This window comes from Ptychodera flava, unplaced genomic scaffold, assembly GCF_041260155.1.
Source record: "Ptychodera flava strain L36383 unplaced genomic scaffold, AS_Pfla_20210202 Scaffold_59__1_contigs__length_806204_pilon, whole genome shotgun sequence".
Classification (NCBI taxonomy): Eukaryota; Metazoa; Hemichordata; class Enteropneusta; family Ptychoderidae; genus Ptychodera; species Ptychodera flava.
This window is the reverse complement of record NW_027248381.1, coordinates 649,267-667,526: the sequence shown is the minus strand read 5'-3', so window position 1 is coordinate 667,526 and position 18,260 is coordinate 649,267. Positions and strand designations below refer to the sequence as shown.

Genomic DNA, 18,260 nt, shown 5'->3' with positions numbered 1-18,260 from the left:
GGTGAGGAAAAAGTCGTGACCATTGTATACTGCTTTTGGCTGTCGAACGGGGCCACGATTAGTGTAATATTCATAACCATAACCAAGACCTGAGTTTTGACCGAAACGATAACGAAAGTCAGACTTCGTTGGGCTTATATTTCCAAATTATGTACATACCGGTAGAAGTTCATATTGGACGAGATTGTACGGATTGTCGCCAGCTTTGAAGACAGTATCGCCTGGAAGTGCAACGCCCATTTCATGAAGGATCCGACGTATCGTAAAATAAACATGGAAACGACAGAATAATCGTATTTGCAGCGGAAATTTCTTATCAAAGAGATGGGCGAATGATATACCACAACCAGTAGTGCTGCACCATACGGCGAAATTTAATTGCTGGTCCCAGTATTTCATGTTCGGGCTGCCCAGCCATATATTACTTTCTTTAGCTGATCGATGAGTGATTACGTTATCTTTGAACACATCCCTTGGATAAAAAGTAAATTTATCTGTCGGTGTTACATATATTTCTAAGTCCATGAGAACACGTTTTATGTCATTCGGTTTGGAAGGAATATCAGCATGCTGTACTGTCAGTATATGTTTTTTATTCAATTGAAAAGCAACTGGGAATAAGTCTGTACTCATGATTCGTGTTTCTATATACAGATAGATTTTAATGGAGGAGAATTTTCCATACTTCAGAATGGGAATCCCTATCGGTACGGTTCCGTTAGGGGTCCTGACATTTCAGACTATGTTAATACTATATTTCGGATTCAGGTTTAAACGTGTATTTATTTTTTTACTAAGAGTAGATAATATATTATATAGATTTGATCATATTTTCTGAAGGATTTTTTATTTTTACTAAGAATAGATAGCATACTGCAAACAATGGAGAATTTAATAAAGACTTCGGCAGATGCAAATACGACAGCGACAGCACGTTCCAAAGGGGCACTTCCAACTGCAGCATCGGACGCTCGATCCATAATAGAGACGAAACGTGAAAAAATACTTTGTGTCATCGCAAGTGGTCAAAGTAAGTTATTTTTTGGCAAGGACATAGAAAAATGGGGGGATGATAAGGTTATTATAACCTTCAAAATATATGAAGCGAAATACAGTTCTCTTATAAGTGATACCATCACTCAAAGTTTCATAGATCTAGGAGCCCGCGCAATAAGTTAGGTAGTTCCAATCGATGATCGAACAAACTATGCCACTGATCTTAAAAAGGATTTTATTCTAAACAGTGAAATAAAACGATTATCATTTTCAACGGATTTTGAGAAAACTTATCTACCTTGTGATCGTAAATCCTTTGCCCAACAAAATGATCGTCAAGATGAAGACCAGAATTCCTGCTGATTCAATAAAGTTTGCTGGGGAATACATAAGAAAATAGACAAAGAAAAACAGATAAATAAATACATAAATAAAATCCATAGGTCATATATTCACTCTTTTGAATCAATATAATTTTGTTTTTCTGTCGATTGAATAATGTGAACTACGAAAATTGCAAAAATTCATAAAATATTGTCAGGGCTTGGATGATCCCCTTGTCATCATTTGAGTGTAATATTTGTGAAGCAAAGAAATACAGTTTAAGTAACATTCCAATTGATAATTTTCCTGTCATTCCATTGTATTAGATTCCTGCATCAGGAGTTACTACCCTGCACATCAATTTTATTTATGGGTAATCTCATATAATATAAATTATATTGACTGAGGCATGGATACAAAAGTTACAAAGCAGTGCATGGCACATCTGTCATTTCAACTGACCTCCCTACTAACTTGTGATTCACTTACCTAACATTTCCAATCCAGGATACGGTAAACCAGTCTTTCCGTACATCCCGTATGCAATTGTCATCAGAAACAAACTGGAAAATTCCGCCAATACTGAGAAGGCAAACAACTTGTATGTACAGTGTAGAAATCTCCGTTCTGACAGAATCTCTGTAAGTACAACACAGGGTATATGAAATCAAATTAAATCACCTTTATAATGCTATATTGTGTGAATACATCCATTTACTGCATGAATAGTTCTCTACTTCGTACGATATGGTTGTACTTGTGAGCTTTATTAATTAAAAGCCGCATTGAGTGATGCTGCGCTCTCAATGGTATTCAGCAATCACAAAGTATTCAACAACTAAAATTTTTATTCGGGTAAATTTTCACCCTTTTCCTTAGACTCTCGCCAGTCGCTTGTACTACTTGGTCTCGCGTAGCTTCCGGTATTTATAAATGGCTCGTGCCTTCGGCACTCGACCTTGGCCTTCGGCGCTCGATCGCTTACGTTGGATTGCTACCGCACTTAATAAAGTGACTCCGGTCAAAAGAAGGCACGAGGACTGTCGACAGTCTACCTTTTCCTGAAAAACACTCAGTGCAGTACATATTTTCTATAACTTGGTAAGAGGACAAAAATCTTATTTATAACTTGTCAAGACCAGTACTTACTGGAAAAGCACATATTCCTAGATAAGAAAACATTTGGACAAATGCTTAGTGAAAAGAACATGGATCATTCAATACCAACTGGAAAAGTAAATATTTTGACAGATACATTACTTACTGGAAAAGCGGATGGTGATCACAGACAGGAAGAAATACAAAACCATAAACACCAAATTGGTTTCCAGAATATCTGAAAGATTGAAAATCAGAAAAAAATTAGGACCAGTAACAGGAACATTTTAATAATGTTTGCTCAAATATATTGAAGATTTAAACTCTATGCAGTCTCTACTCAGTACAGGGAGTGTCCATCAAATGATGTATTTTATTTGTGTTGTTCTTGTCTGTTATGTAGTCTCTTGTAATATTGAAGTACCCTGCCTTCACTCTTTCAATGCAGACTGTATCATCTGTGTAATGTACATTTTACTTTAAAAGACAGTTGGCCATTTTTGATCAGTTATTCATTTTTGCTATGGTTTCATTTTTCGTATCTAATACCGGGGTCGAATGTATGCATGGTCACCCATTCATTCAGTATCTTTCGACATGTCAAACAATATATGTAGTATCTCGTATCAAACAAAATTCATGAAAAATGGCCAACGTTGTCCTTTTAACGGGTTCTCAATCATGTTACCAGGGTTGCCCTGAGAATATTAGTACAACTGTGTTACAGGACAACATAAATGCTTCCGGGGGTTCAAACATAATTTGTCTATCCTCCAAAACCTTAGCTAAAACAAAGCAGATACAAACGATGAAATGAAAAATGCTTGTTAACCATTCATTACTTCACAGGTTATGATTTTTTTCAATTTACCTATGTCATGAAGACATCAGTATCATAAAATGAATCAAAGCAGTATCATCAAGTTTCATTTAACTTTAATTTAATGAGCACTAATGCGATAGGTTTTCATCACTAGTATTGCGATAACGTCCCCAATACTTACATCTTTCATCAGCTGAGAAGTGTTTATCCCACAACTTGACACCGTTGGTCATAGTAATGTTATAATCAAAGTCCATAGCTACATCAGAATAACAGTTACTCATCACCAAGTACCACCAACGTGCACGGGGTGTTTGAAAGGAGCGACCTCCAACACAGTGTATCCACTGAAAATAGAATTCATACTATAATGGTGAGTACAGTCCACAAGACGTCAGACATTGCTGATGGTTGACTTTACAAAACAACCTTACCAATGGAATATACCACAACTTGTGTTGTAAGGTCATAACTAGAAATTTGAGAATTTGACAGGGCGCTAGAAATGTCAGATTGTTACCCCTATGAGTGCCAAAGTCAATTTTTGTTGCCTTTATAAAATATTCCCTACTAGTCAATTTGTTTCAGATTTTTACAGAAATTTTGATAAAAACTGTAGCCAATAAAACATGAAGTCCATTTTGTCCAAAATTAATACAAGACTCACAGATAAATTCATAAAAATTGGTAAAATATTGCACTAAAATTTTGGTGGGAAAAATTATAGCACTCACAGGGTTAATACTAGATTCCAAAATCTGAATGCAAACCTTGTTCTAATAAATACTTTATAATGGCTCTTCACAAAGAATATACTGAATTTAAGTCAATGTAACAAGTAATTCCAGAGATTATTTTCAGCATAGTGATGACTTTTGCCAAAATGTCAGTTACCACCATCTTGCTCTGACACGACAAGTTACTATAGCTATTCCATTAGATATCAAACCACTGTGTTTCAGTCTATAACATATACAATGCAGGATTCGGGGCACAATTTTTTTTTCGCCGAGGTCTCCGCTACGTATCGATCGGTATCGGGGGTAGCGGAGACCAAATAATCTTGAAATAAATAGATAACAAGCCGTAATGATGTATTAGTACGCTGGTACAAGTTTAACGATTGTATTAGATAATAGAAAAGCCGGACTTTTTTCTCTATCTTACACTTGACATTATTGACAGCCGGAACTTTTTTTATAAATGAGCACCTACTTTCAAAGTGTCTATAAAACCTGTAAAATGAAATTTGCAGCGTTTGTAATCAAATAAATAAATCAAATTGGTGTCGGTTACGACGCATAAATTATAGGGATGCACTTGGTTGACCGGAGATTCAAATTACTACAAGTAAGAAATCTTAAATCGTTTTTTTTATTTTTCCTAAACGATCGCAACTTTGCCCAACTTTTTAAAATAATATAATTACATTTATAGATTTATTGAGCATTATGAGGTAGCGGACATTTTTCCCATTCCAGAATATGCTCAAAATCGGTAGCCCATAGGAGACAAGGTAGCGGAGGGTAGCGACGGGTAGCCAAAAGTTTCAGACTTCATGATTGTCACAAAAAGATTGTTTGGAGGAGTCAAAATCGATAGCCCATAGGAGACAAGGTAGCGGAGGGTAGCGGACATTTTTTCCCCATCCAGAATATGCTCAAAATCGGTAGCCCATAGAACACAGGTAGCGGAGGGTAGCGACGGGTAGCGGACAAGTTTCAGACTTTATTGTCACTAAACGATTGTTTGGAGGAGTCAAAATCGGTAGCCCTTAAGAGAAAAGGTAGCGGAGGGTAGCGGACATTTTATCTCATTCAGAATATGCTCAAAATCGGTAGCCCAAAGAACACAAGGTAGCGGAGGGTAGCGGACATTTTTCGCCATCCAGAATATGCTCAAAATCGGTAGCCCATAGAACACAAGGTAGCGGGGGGTAGCGACGGGTAGCGGACAAGTTTCAGACTTTATTGTCACTAAAAGATTGTTTGGAGGAGTCAAAATCGGTAGCCCATAGGAGACAAGGTAGCGGAGGGTAGCGGACATTTTTTCTCATTCAGAATATGCTCAAAATCGGTAGCCCATAGGAGACAAGGTAGCGGAGGGTAGCGGACATTTTTCCCCATCCAGAATATGCTCAAAATCGGTAGCCCATAGAACACAAGGTAGCGGAGGTATCGACGGGTAGCGGACAAGTTTCAGACTTTATTGTCACTAAAAGATTGTTTGTGGAGGAGTCAAATCGGTAGCCCATAGGAGACAAGGTAGCGGAGGGTAGCGGACATTTTTTCTCATTCAGAATATGCTCAAAATCGGTAGCCCATAGGAGACAAGGTAGCGGAGGGTAGCGGACATTTTTCCCCATCCAGAATATGCTCAAAATCGGTAGCCCATAGAACACAGGTAGCGTAGGGTAGCGACGGGTAGCGGACAAGTTTCAGACTTTATTGTCACTAAAAGATTGTTTGGAGGAGTCAAAATCGGTAGCCCATAGGAGACAAGGTAGCGGAGGGTAGCGGACATTTTTTCTCATTCAGAATATGCTCAAAATCGGTAGCCCATAGGAGACAAGGTAGCGGAGGGTAGCGGACATTTTTCTCATCAGAATATGCTCAAAATCGGTAGCCCATAGGAGACAAGGTAGCGGAGGGTAGCGGACATTTTTTCTCATTCAGAATATGCTCAAAATCGGTAGCCCATAGGAGACAAGGTAGCGGAGGGTAGCGGACATTTTTCCCATCCAGAATATGCTCAAAATCGGTAGCCCATAGAACACAAGGTAGCGGAGGGTAGCGACGGGTAGCGGACAAGTTTCAGACTTTATTGTCACTAAAAGATTGTTTGGAGGAGTCAAAATCGGTAGCCCATAGGAGACAAGGTAGCGGAGGGTAGCGGACATTTTTTCCCATTCAGAATATGCTCAAAATCGGTAGCCTATAGGAGACAAGGTAGCGGAGGGTAGCGGACATTTTTCGCTATCCAGAATATGCTCAAAATCGGTAGCCCATAGAAAGTCAGGTAGCGGAGGGTAGCGACGGGTAGCGGACAAGTTTCAGACTTTATTGTCACTAAAAGATTGTTTGGAGGAGTCAAAATCGGTAGCCCATAGGAGACAAGGTAGCGGAGGGTAGCGGACATTTTTTTCCCATCCAGAATATGCTCAAAATCGGTAGCCCATAGAAAGCCAGGTAGCGGAGGGTAGCGGACATTTTTCCCATCCAGAATATGCTCAAAATCGGTAGCCCATAGAACACAAGGTAGCGGAGGGTAGCGACGGGTAGCGGACAAGTTTCAGACTTTATTGTCACTAAAAGATTGTTTGGAGGAGTCAAAATCGGTAGCCCATAGGAGACAAGGTAGCGGAGGGTAGCGGACATTTTTTCCCATCCAGAATATGCTCAAAATCGGTAGCCCATAGAACACAAGGTAGCGGAGGGTAGCGGACATTTTTTCCCATTCAGAATATGCTCAAAATCGGTAGCCCATAGAACACAAGGTAGCGGAGGGTAGCGACGGGTAGCGGACAAGTTTCAGACTTTATTGTCACTAAAAGATTGTTTGGAGGAGTCAAATCGGTAGCCCATAGGAGACAAGGTAGCGGAGGGTAGCGGACATTTTTCCCATCCAGAATATGCTCAAAATCGGTAGCCCATAGAAGACAAGGTAGCGGAGGGTAGCGGACATTGTTTCCCATTCAGAATATGCTCAAAATCGGTAGCCCATAGGAGACAAGGTAGCGGAGGGTAGCGGACATTTTTTCCATTCAGAATATGCTCATAATCGATAGCCCACAAGACACAAGGTAGTGGAGGGTAGCCGACGTGTAGCCGACATTTTGTCCGTGCAAATTTTGTGTGAAACAGTAGCCCTAAGGATCCAAGGTAGTCTAGGATAGAGTAAGGGTAGAGCACATTTGGCCAACATATTTTCCATCATGAATGTGACCATAAGCGGTATCCTTTACAACACATGGTGCGGGCGGGAGCCGACATTAGTTCCTACATAGCTTAAGACTTATCACAAATGGTAACCCATAATAGACACAACACTTTACATTCCGTTCATTGCGACGGCATGCCGACTCCTATAGAATTTATTACGCATGTATTACATTTCAGACCCACCTTCCTTGAGTGATTTTGGTCATTTTTTGTTTTATGGTAAATTTTGAATCTGTCTAATATGGCCTTTGGTGGACGATAAGTTTGAAACCATAACATACTCGGAAATGAGTTAGATTTTAACAAAAATGAGCATTGTAGGCCAGTTCGCGTGCCGTGTTTTTCTTGTGTCTTAACGGTTTCCAGATTAGTCAAGGCTATCTCAAGAGCATAAGTAGATTACGCTAATTACGTCCGGAGGAGTGCGCATGCGTCAGTCTTCTTCCCAGCTGCCGGCAGGAAGTATGTCGTGGCTACTGAACATGCTGAGCTTAGTAGCCGTCGATTGCAAAAGCATGGTCCACAAAAGCGAAATATCAAGCATATGGCTGGGAATGAGAGAACAGTTAAAATTGTCAGAGTTACAGTCAGGCTTAAAACTCCAGTTTCTGATGCGTTGAAAAGGTGTCAACTGGAAATGGTCGCAAGCGAGGAATGTAACGCAGAACGCTTACTCATTCAACACTAAACCACGGTCCGGACCCTGACTAAACTGAGCTTCGAACAAAAACTGGTGATACATCTTGCGCACAACAGAGAGGCTGCTCATTGTAGTTTACGTAATTTTTACTTCGTTTTCCTATAACACGTATTTAATAAAACTGTTCCCGTACAAAACAAATAACGGCCGAAAATCCAAATAGTAGGTCATTGTCTTTACGTGTTTGCTAAATAAAGTCCAGCATTCAAAATTAATCGCCGCCGAAAACATAAACGTACATTTGTGCCCGCTAACAAATGACGTGGACTCAATGAAAAGTATGGTCTGACATTCAAAACTGACCCCGCCCCAATCAAACCAGGCTACTCCAAAAATCCAAAAATTACGTCTTTTTCTGATAACAGTATACATGTTGGTCTGCACCTTATATGAAGGCCGACATTCAAAATTAATCCCGCTCCGAACTAATTGCGACTGATGATAAAAATGTCAGATGATTTTTAACGTCTGCAAATGCCCAGTGAAATCCGGCAACCAAAATTGTACCGCTACGTTACGGTTTACACGTAAAGCATGCAATGAAGATTACGTTCCTGTACGTCACCACAAGTTTTCTATCTTTTTTGTGAAAATGGTTGCGACGTCTTTTTGTTTCGACAGTCGGGCGAGCAACATTCCTCTCAGCAGAAATTAGAAATATGCCAACAGTTCGAAATTTTATATTAACGAGAAAATCGCGCCTGTGTCTGCTCTGCCCGGTTTGGAAACGTGAGCTTATTGTTTTGTAAATTCTATGCGGACACAGAGGGAACGTGATGCGGGTAATGCACGTAGAGTTTAGAATGCCGTGATTTACAATGTAAACGCAATGTTGACCTAGCATTTGTTTTTCAATCTGTACCGGAGCTAATCATAGAGCATATATAATTTGTCTCGATCAACTGAACTTTTATTGGCGGACTGCTCATGAAGTGAGTCGAAGTCCAGGGTCGAAATCAATCTCGATTGAAAAGTATGCGATATTTCACAGCACAAATTCATGTCGGTATAGCTTTAAAATCATTGCGATTGAATTGTTATTAGGTAATTATAAACTTATGCAATAAATTTAAAGAAGCCAAAATTGAAAATGAGAGAATACTTTCCATGAATTTGAGAAAAAAATAAACAACCGTGAACGTGCTTTTTTTGAATCAGCAACTACTTTTTCCTGTGGATAAACTCAATCACGCTGAAAAACAGCGTGCTGCTGGCCTGTCTATCGTCGCTATTATAGTCAGCGGACAGTCGCCACCGGAGAACGACGAATGCTCGTTTCCACACATCAGCCAACGCGATATTCAACTGTTTGAAGTTCACGCATTTCATTACTTGTACAAAATTCGACCGTCGCGGTTTTAGAATGACGCATTCAGTTTAATATCAGCGTGGTCAGAGATTCACATCTGTTTAGGTACTCGCCTCCATGACACTCGCGAAGCCAAAACAAGTTGCTTTTAGAATTGTTCAAGTTTCGTGTCAGATTCAATTTATTTCAGTTTTTCGCCAACTTTTATCTTTCTATCAGGAAATCGTTTTAGACACCAGATATTGCCAGGTGTTATATTTAGTTTAGCCTAACGATGGGTTCTAACATGGCACAACACAAAGTTAGCCCGGCACTCGTGCTTCTGAGGTCGGAAACCGCGTTCATGTAGCTGTCCGTTTTTAGCTCCATGCCATGTTCAAGGCGGACTGTGGTCGTACTTCAACATGCAGTACGGAACGTAAAAGCTAACGTACGCAACACGGCGTCTGAATGAATTCGTCTTTGTCGGTATGTACCACATTGTAAATTCATGGTCACGTGTCTCTCTCCAGGCAGGAAGCTGAAAACGCCGTGACGGTTGCGCAACCAAAAGAGAGGAAAACACGATGTCATCGGACTTGGCATGCAAACTCACATAAGTTTACGAAGTATATATGCAGCCAGCCATTTCTTCGCTTGATAATCAAATTTTAACCGGTACACTACAGTGCACAGTTAATACGCTAGTTTGTATTTAGCTAGAAGATTATCCCCAGATTTAGCTCGGAATGACAGTTGTGTAAATAAAGCCTAACGCTTACGCCGCGAACTGGCCGTTTCAGTGTTCATTTTCTTCCAATTTTCACGTCATGTATAATTTCATTCATACCACAAATTCAGACAATTGTGTAAAAAGTCCTGTACTTCATTATGGGCTGGGAATTTCCACCGAAAATGTGAGCGAACCGGAATTTTAGCTGACTTTGTGCGACTCGAAGGGTCGCATACACATTTCTGCGATTTACTCCGTTCCGTTTCTGGCAATGTATCGCAACTTCTGGAGAGTGTAACTTGGCGCCGCGTTGACGGATTAGCCTTATCTTTGCACAGGTTGTAGTTAGTGACTGTTTCTACAAAACCATATGTCTCAGAATTCCGATAATGTCCGAAAACAAAAGATATCGTGACAAACGTGGACAAAAGCCGTTAATTTATTCAGAATCCACCACTTCTCACTTTCAAGGCTAATTGTGCAAAAACAAAGCGGAGTATCAAAATTCCAAGACACGGTTTTTTACACACCTTACCCTGCTATCGATTGCAGTAAACGGCTTACCAATGGCCATCACCCTCTCGTACTTACACTTTTTTAAGTGAAAAACTCAAAAACACACATTTTTGAGCAAAACAAACACACGCAAACAGGTTTTGAAATATTCTCACAATTTTTATAATCTTCAACTGTCGACCTACCCAAACATATACTACATGTTGGGTTAAAGATTCATTTTAATGGTGAAAAATCAGGTTAAAGAAATGTACCCCTCCCAGCTTATAATGGACGAAAGCAAAATTTGCACAACAAGGCGGAGCCGAGTACATGATGGAGCGCAAAGTTTGCTTGATGAGTCAATTGTGGGAGGACGGGGATATATTAATGCTGTTATTTTATAGTTTTTGAGATGTCACTGACTTTGAAGATGTACAAAACATCTTTGATAGCAATGATGGATGATTGGATACATTATCAGTACGTATCTGAGGGTATGAGGTCACAAAATTCACTGGTATTGACAAAGCTATAATAATATTACACCTCAACTACAGTACTGATCTCGTGATTGGATGCAACTCCGCAACGTGACATTCCAAAAAACTGTGATATAACGTGGTTTGAATTGCTATTGCCCTCTTGCCGGCAAGCCGTCCGAACGCCATTGGTAGCGCACATACGCACAGTACAAATACTGTATTTTGTGATGATTTCAAATTGTCGGTGCAATAAAGTTAACAACACATGCCCTCAGGCTGGTGCTCTTGACCAAAATATTGATTATACTCTTGGTAGAAACAACAGTGATCCGGAGCGATCCACGCAAGAGATCTACGCCTATTCCCGGTCATCCCATAGAGCATTTCCTTGGTCGTGTCAAACTCTGTAGGTATATGTACAGTAAACAACCAAATTATGAGATTTTATGTTGTACACGTATTGGCGTACAAGACTGGTATATATCAATGAAACTCAAAATGAATGTTGTATTTCATAATTCGGCCACGAAAATATTTGTCAGGGTGAAACCTTTAATTGACTTTATTAGAATTATGAACGTTCACTGTGCGCAATGCACCACGGAACCTTATAAGAACTTTCAGGCCGATCTGGGACTAGTATACCTAAGGGAAGCCGTCATTATTTACGGCCTGGGGATCGTAAGCCTGTGAGGGACTAACTCAAAATTGAAAACTTCAAGGGGGTTGCTCAAAATGTGGAGAGGAAGAAGGGGGTTACTCAATTTTTTAAGCAAAATAAATTGAAACACCTCTCAAATTGCACCATGGTTGCACCCATCAATTTCTCAAAATTTTCGATGCGAGAGGGGGACACCCCTCCCGTGCTCTTCCCTTAGGGCGTTCTAACAGTTTTACTAGTTAAAAACAATTAAAAAACACCTTTGAGGCTTTCAGATTGCACCAGGCTGCACCATTGCACACATCAATTTCTCAAAGTTTTCCACGCAAGATAGTGAATATCCCCTCTGACACTTCCCCCTCAGCCTCGCGCATGTTATTCCCCTTTTACTTTCAAACTCTGCCCAGTCATATATCCTAGTGAAAACCCAGTCATGATACCCATCCAAATTAAACAGTACTATGTGGTTAGATACTGGTTATAGCGTGAGCTTTAATATCTATATTTCGTTGTCACTTTGAATTTCATTTAGTTTGTTTCACCTTTTTCAACCGTCATTAGATAACCGATAATAATAAAGCAGGGTACATCAGGATTTGAAAGGTCTTTACTATCGCTGTATTTTTGTAAATTTTACAAGTACGTGTATTGGTATTTAGCTCTTCTAAGAGGGGGGTCAGTCAAAATTTCTGAGTTAGAGAGGGGGGTTACTCAAATTCATCATGGTTTGCAAGGGGTACTCGAAATTTCGGAGTTTCCGATGAAATTACTCCAACCCACCCCCCCACCCCCGCCAGACCGTAAATAATGACGGCTACCTAACAGTCGCATGGTCGAGTTACACGAGGCACCTCGGTAGGCAACGCGACGAGCAACGCGGTAGGCAATTCGAGTTGCCCGTGGAGTTGCCTCGTTTGTATGATATCGTCGCGTCGTCCGATGAGGTCAGGCGACGCCGCGTGGAAAACCGACACGTTGGTTTTTCAGGCGACAAGTCAATCATCATCATCATCATCATCGTCGTCATCATCGTCATCATTATTTTATTGCCATATTTAATATTCAAGAAATATAATACAATTCAAATTCCGCAGAATACATTGACAATAAGAAGCTACGAATATAGTCTTGTGCTAGTCGAGCCTAGCCTGTTAACTTATATGTACATTGTATTGAAAATGTATTGATGTATATATATTGATACATGTAATTTTGTGAAGAGAAGATGGTAACTGTGACAGTAAAAAATCCCACAAAGTTAGATGATTACAGCTAGAATTCGTTTTACCTTCGTACATGTACTTAAGCACATTAACATAGAGCAAGACATTCTCATAAAAGATAGCTTTTGTGAACTTACACATAGAAGTTTGATTTTTAACAAAATTCAACAATATGTTCTATATTTGTGCACCTGTGTAAGATATTGAAGATTGACCTGCAGATGTATACATGTGCGGCATACGCATTTAATAGTGTGCTAAAATTGCGTAATGGCTGTAGGGCCCCTATGCATGCGTAATTTCACTTCCGCACTCGATGGGTGGAATGAAAACTGACTACAAAATACGATGAGCCGTTCAATAAATCTACACTACCAATTCGGATTGTACGATGTACATGTAACATTATTTAATGTAAACAAGTTCGACGAACAACTTGAACAACTGGGCTGTGTTTCAAACATGCTGAAACGTAACAGCGAAGGGTATACATGCGGCCGTCAAAACACATCGGGCAACCCAAAGGTTAGAGGTATTGCAGCTAATTCAGGCACTAGCAGTGTTCGAAATGTAAACATTTATATTTATACATCAAAACGTAACTATGGATATTCAGTCTTGCACTGCTCTTGGTAGCCTGCGTGTGGTTGTGGATTGAATTTTTTTGGTAACCGGTGCATTATCATCACGGCTTCACTTTGGCGCTGATCCCCTGTTGTTGTATCGGCGACAACAGGACAATACGTCGTGGATTCCGACATGGGTTCAATTTCACTGCGCTTCTCCGTGTTCTCCATGTTGGGTTGCCCAGAAGTGTCTTTCGATTGATCCTCCGAATCATTTTTTCACGGACTCTTTGATCAAATTTGGGGACAGCGAGATGCGATCATCATGAACGGTTGGCATTTAATTTGTTGCAACATTTCTGTCAGTCACTCACTTTGCGTCATAAGTTTCAGAAACTATCGCTCGCCTGAAAATGATCAACGTATACGTAGTTCATAGACACAGTTGATATGATAACGTGCCTTTTAACTACGATGCCAATTTTTCAGACAACGCCCAGAGAATCCGAAAATTTCCACACGAATGAGTGATTGACAGAAACGTTGCAACAAATTTAATGACAAGCGGGCACTAATATCCTCTGGTTCTCACAAGAGCTCAGTCACAGGGAGTGCTTTCGGAAACATTTTACTGTTTTCCTTTGCGAATAGAAAACGCATAACAATGAAAGAAATGCGTAGAGAGAGAGTCAATTCCAATGCGTGAATACGCATTTTTGTGCATGTAAACGCGAACACTCTTGATAATATGAAAATAATATGATAAGTAGTAAGGAACATTTTGACGGAGCAAATCAAACATAAAAGTACAGATTTAGCAACTTGCAGAGCTTATGAACATCCTGAATACGTAGATTTGGATCAAAGGTGAAGATGGCTCTCTAAATTCAGAGAATATTATACTGCGCATACACATTTTCTGAGCGATATGAATTGGATTTAGATACGATGAAAATGTATTCCCCCATACTTCTAAGCCATATGTTACATGGGTTGAATAATGATATATAGTGCAAAATGAGAATACTTTGTGGTACAGCGTGTCTTAATTTAAATAATATTCCGGCCTTCTTTCTTATCATCGCCTTACCTTTGTAATGTGTTGTTTCCATGTAAGGTGCTTATTAATAATTACCCCCGACAAATGATGCTTGGTGAATCTGAACTAGAGGTTGATTTTTCACACACAGATAACCATTTAAATACACCGCTCTACGTTTTTGATGGAAAATACATAGTTTGTCTCATTTATGTTTAAGGTGAGCCTATTAGCGTCAAACCAACGTGTTACATTTCTCAAAGATTTTCTACTGGTGAAAGATCAAAACAGTGCCATTAGAATATGTATGAAAAAGGGTTGAGTCTGCAAATAGACGAAAGTCGAAGTAATCGCATGAATTAGGAAGATCATTAATGTAAAGAAAAAAGAGTGTAGGATCAAGTATTGATCCCTATCTCCACATGCGACAGGTAATTGTCATGACTGAATTAATACAATCTACAGACACATGTTGATATCTCTGATAGTAAAGGATTTCCCCTTTCACACCATAATATAGGACCTTTACTAAGAGGATTTCATTGTCAATGGTATCAAAATCCTTCGAAAAATCTGGGAAGATTCTTATTGTACTATTTTCCTGGTCAATTTGTGATGTCAGGTCCTCAGTAAATTTATAAGAGACAACTCTGCACTATGGTTCTTACGAAAACCATACTGATGCTTATAAAAAGTCATGATTGTTAGAATAATTTACAAGCCGATTATTGACAGTCTTGTCCAAAATTTTGCTAATAAGAGTAACGCTGAAATAGGGAAATATTTTGCAGGAATCTCTTTTGGACCTTTTTAAAGATGGGTACTACTCTATCAACTTTAAGAGCATCTGAAAATTTACATTTGCAAAAGAAAAATTGAAAATATGACAAAATGGAGCTGCAATATGTTCGGCTGCATTGACTAAAGCTTCGCAGAAATGTTGTCATACCAAGCATGGTGTGGGATCGCCTATTGGTATAACCAATATAGTCAATGGGCCATCACAGTCTATTGTCTCCCAAATACCATCTTCTCCTAGGCACTTCCCATCACTATGTTTTCCAGTGAGCTAGGATATTCGGTTATCATAATATGCTTGTTTGTCATTAATCTGGCGGTGGGTATGAGTGTTGGTCCTCTTGCCATGACACTGCAATAGCTAAAATCTGACATCTCCGAAAATACCATGACACTAAAGGTATATGTATTTGTTGGTATTTGAAGCTGGCAAGTTAATTGCTATCGCAATATAGGTCATTGAAGGTCATGGTCATACCTACTTAGGGTCGTTGCCAAGGCAGTGCCCTGTCGAAAAAAACTTTTTTAGGGAAAAGGAGGAAAAGCTTTATGGCTTATATCATATACCTTTGGAATGAAATGCACAAAACACAATCTAATTATCTACAAAATTAGGCCATCTATGCAATGCTTGAGCAATACAGCGCTGTAATTTTTCAAAGTCAAAGTGCAATTTAAACCTGCAGAAATTGATATTTAAAGTCACTTTCCACAGGTAGAGCAGCACTCTTTACATAGCATGTTTAAGCCTGTATTACGCTATATTGAACTTTGCCGGAACACAACTCCCCCGATATACGAACACACAATATTATCAGAAAGCTGAGTATCTGACCTTATTTCTCAGTGCAGTTGCAAGCTGAAACTCCTGAATGAGGTTTTGATCTCCGATAACTTTATGACATGATCATGTTTCTTTTCAAAGATGAATCTAGGCTCTTTCCATGTAAGTCCTTAGTTTTATTTTCGGAGATATTATCACTACCAAAGTGTGATTTATCATTCTTCTGTGGCAGCAGAGAGGTTACCAAACAAAATTACATGGCCGTAGCCTGCAAGGGGTTGGGACGAAGGGGGACAGCTGCCCCGCCCCCTCTTGAATTTTGTAAGCAGGCAAATTTTTCGAATACACAGAGATGCTTATAAAACACTTATATTTTCCGGGGCGATTCCCAGCACGCGTGCTTTGGATTGATGAATTTATACTAATCTCCAGTGTCGCTATACCTACACTGACTCGTCGCTGCAATTTCTATTGTTTCTATGGTTTATTGTACGCTTGGTTAACTGAGTAAAGTGTTTCACCTAAATAAAGTATGTTGTCATTTACACGTTAGTTCACCACTTCGGGTCACGTGTTCATAACAACTTTGGCAACCCAAAATGTCCAAGTTACTTTGTAATTATTTAAAAAATCACTCTGTGCATGTTACTATGTCATTATTTGTGATTTACTGACTGATCGCATAGGCCAGGACGGGATTTAATCGATATAGCTGTCGGACATTTCTGTCAAAACTATAAATGGTACCCCTCCCGGACAATAATTAAATCGGCTTCATATCAGACATTTTTTGTGCAGTTTCTTTTCCTTCACTATGGCCCGGGACGGGGGGCAGTATTGAATTAATAATAATTGTTAGAAAATCATAATTAACACTTTATTTGTATATGTACCGGCATTAAAATCGGGACGGTGGGGGTCATTAATTTAGGGCAAGGCCACTATTTTTCATGCAAAAGATTGGGGAAGGTCTCACTATTTTCCACGCAACCAGAGTTGTGCCTCGTGTAACACGGTGCAAAAGTTATACATCAAATATCTGTCCCCATTCTTATTCCATTCGAATAAACCTCGAGTATAACCAAAACCCTTTGTAATATGCCAAGGTGGATCTGTAAGCCGCGAATGAGATCTGCAGACTGTCAAGCCAAATATACTGACGTCTTCGAAGTCACCATGACCGAGAGGACAGACTGACAAAAATGAGATTGCGACTGTGACTGACGAAATCACTGCTACAGTGATATGACGGATCACGTTATTACACAGGCATAAAAAAATCACCACAGATGACGCCCCGACGAAACAAATTGTAGTCCACGATTAAGGACGAAGAAACACTAAGCGTTGAATTACTTTAAGACGCAATTCTAAACTTAAAGATCATGCCACGATAAAAAAGCGAGCTGTAACACATGACAAGAAGAGACAAGTACATGAGCAATGAGGTATTTCAGTGTTTCAGTGTCGCTGAGAGGAAACGGCCCCCTTTCACACTAAGAATCTCTGATAAATAATTACCTAGAAACGCATATGAACCATTTAATATTCGAAAGCTTAGATATTAACCAAACCAACCGCGCTTATGTTGTATCAAGTGCTTACTCAAGTATCATGTTACGGAAAATTTAAATAATCTTTAAAATCCTTTGTGACAATGCAACAATATTCCCGGTAAAAAATTGTACACCAAATATCAAAACTATCAGACAGTACTTTTTATGAAACATTTTTTGACCAAAAATGACAAAAAGTGCCCCCCAACTCTAAAATTGTAGATTACGTTATAATTTGAATATCTCACATTTTGCCCATCCCTTTAAACCTGTATACCAAATACAAAAGCTGTCAGACAAGTGATTTTGGTGAAAAAATTTTTTTTACCAAAATTGACAAAATTTACCTTAAAGGGACATTAGCTGTAACTTTTGACTAATTTTCACTACTCTGTTTCAATGTATCAACTACAGAATTTTACTATAATCCGATCATCATGACCAATACTCGGTGTCCTGGTTGCCAACACGGCTTGTATATGTGAAATGACCATTGCTATTGTTGATAAATGAATTGTAATCCGGATCTAGCTGAATACACAATTTAAACAATAACAATGCAGATATCGGTTATACTCATATAGGGTATATTTATGAGCTAAATATTAGGAATTTCCCCATGGTTTAGGGATTCAAACCAGAAACTGCAGATGATACACAGAACAAACAAAATTTAAAAAATGACCAAAGTTACAGCTAATGAGTCGTTAAAGTCTAATGTGGTGTTCCGTATACTTTCATATATGTATA

At 39.3% G+C, this 18,260-nt stretch overlaps 1 protein-coding gene across 1 annotated transcript in view; it reads right to left on the bottom strand.

Annotated features, from left to right (window-relative positions):
- Positions 1-1,290: 1,290 nt before the first annotated feature.
- Positions 1,291-18,260, bottom strand: part of LOC139128559 (transmembrane protein 145-like) — a 59,592-nt gene continuing 42,622 nt past the window's right edge. The window contains exons 5-8 of the mRNA XM_070694319.1: positions 3,423-3,588; positions 2,585-2,656; positions 1,810-1,959; positions 1,291-1,373 (exon numbers count right to left, since the gene is read on the bottom strand). Coding sequence (XP_070550420.1) covers positions 1,291-1,373; positions 1,810-1,959; positions 2,585-2,656; positions 3,423-3,588 — 471 coding nt within the window. The remainder of the gene's footprint in view (positions 1,374-1,809; positions 1,960-2,584; positions 2,657-3,422; positions 3,589-18,260) is intronic.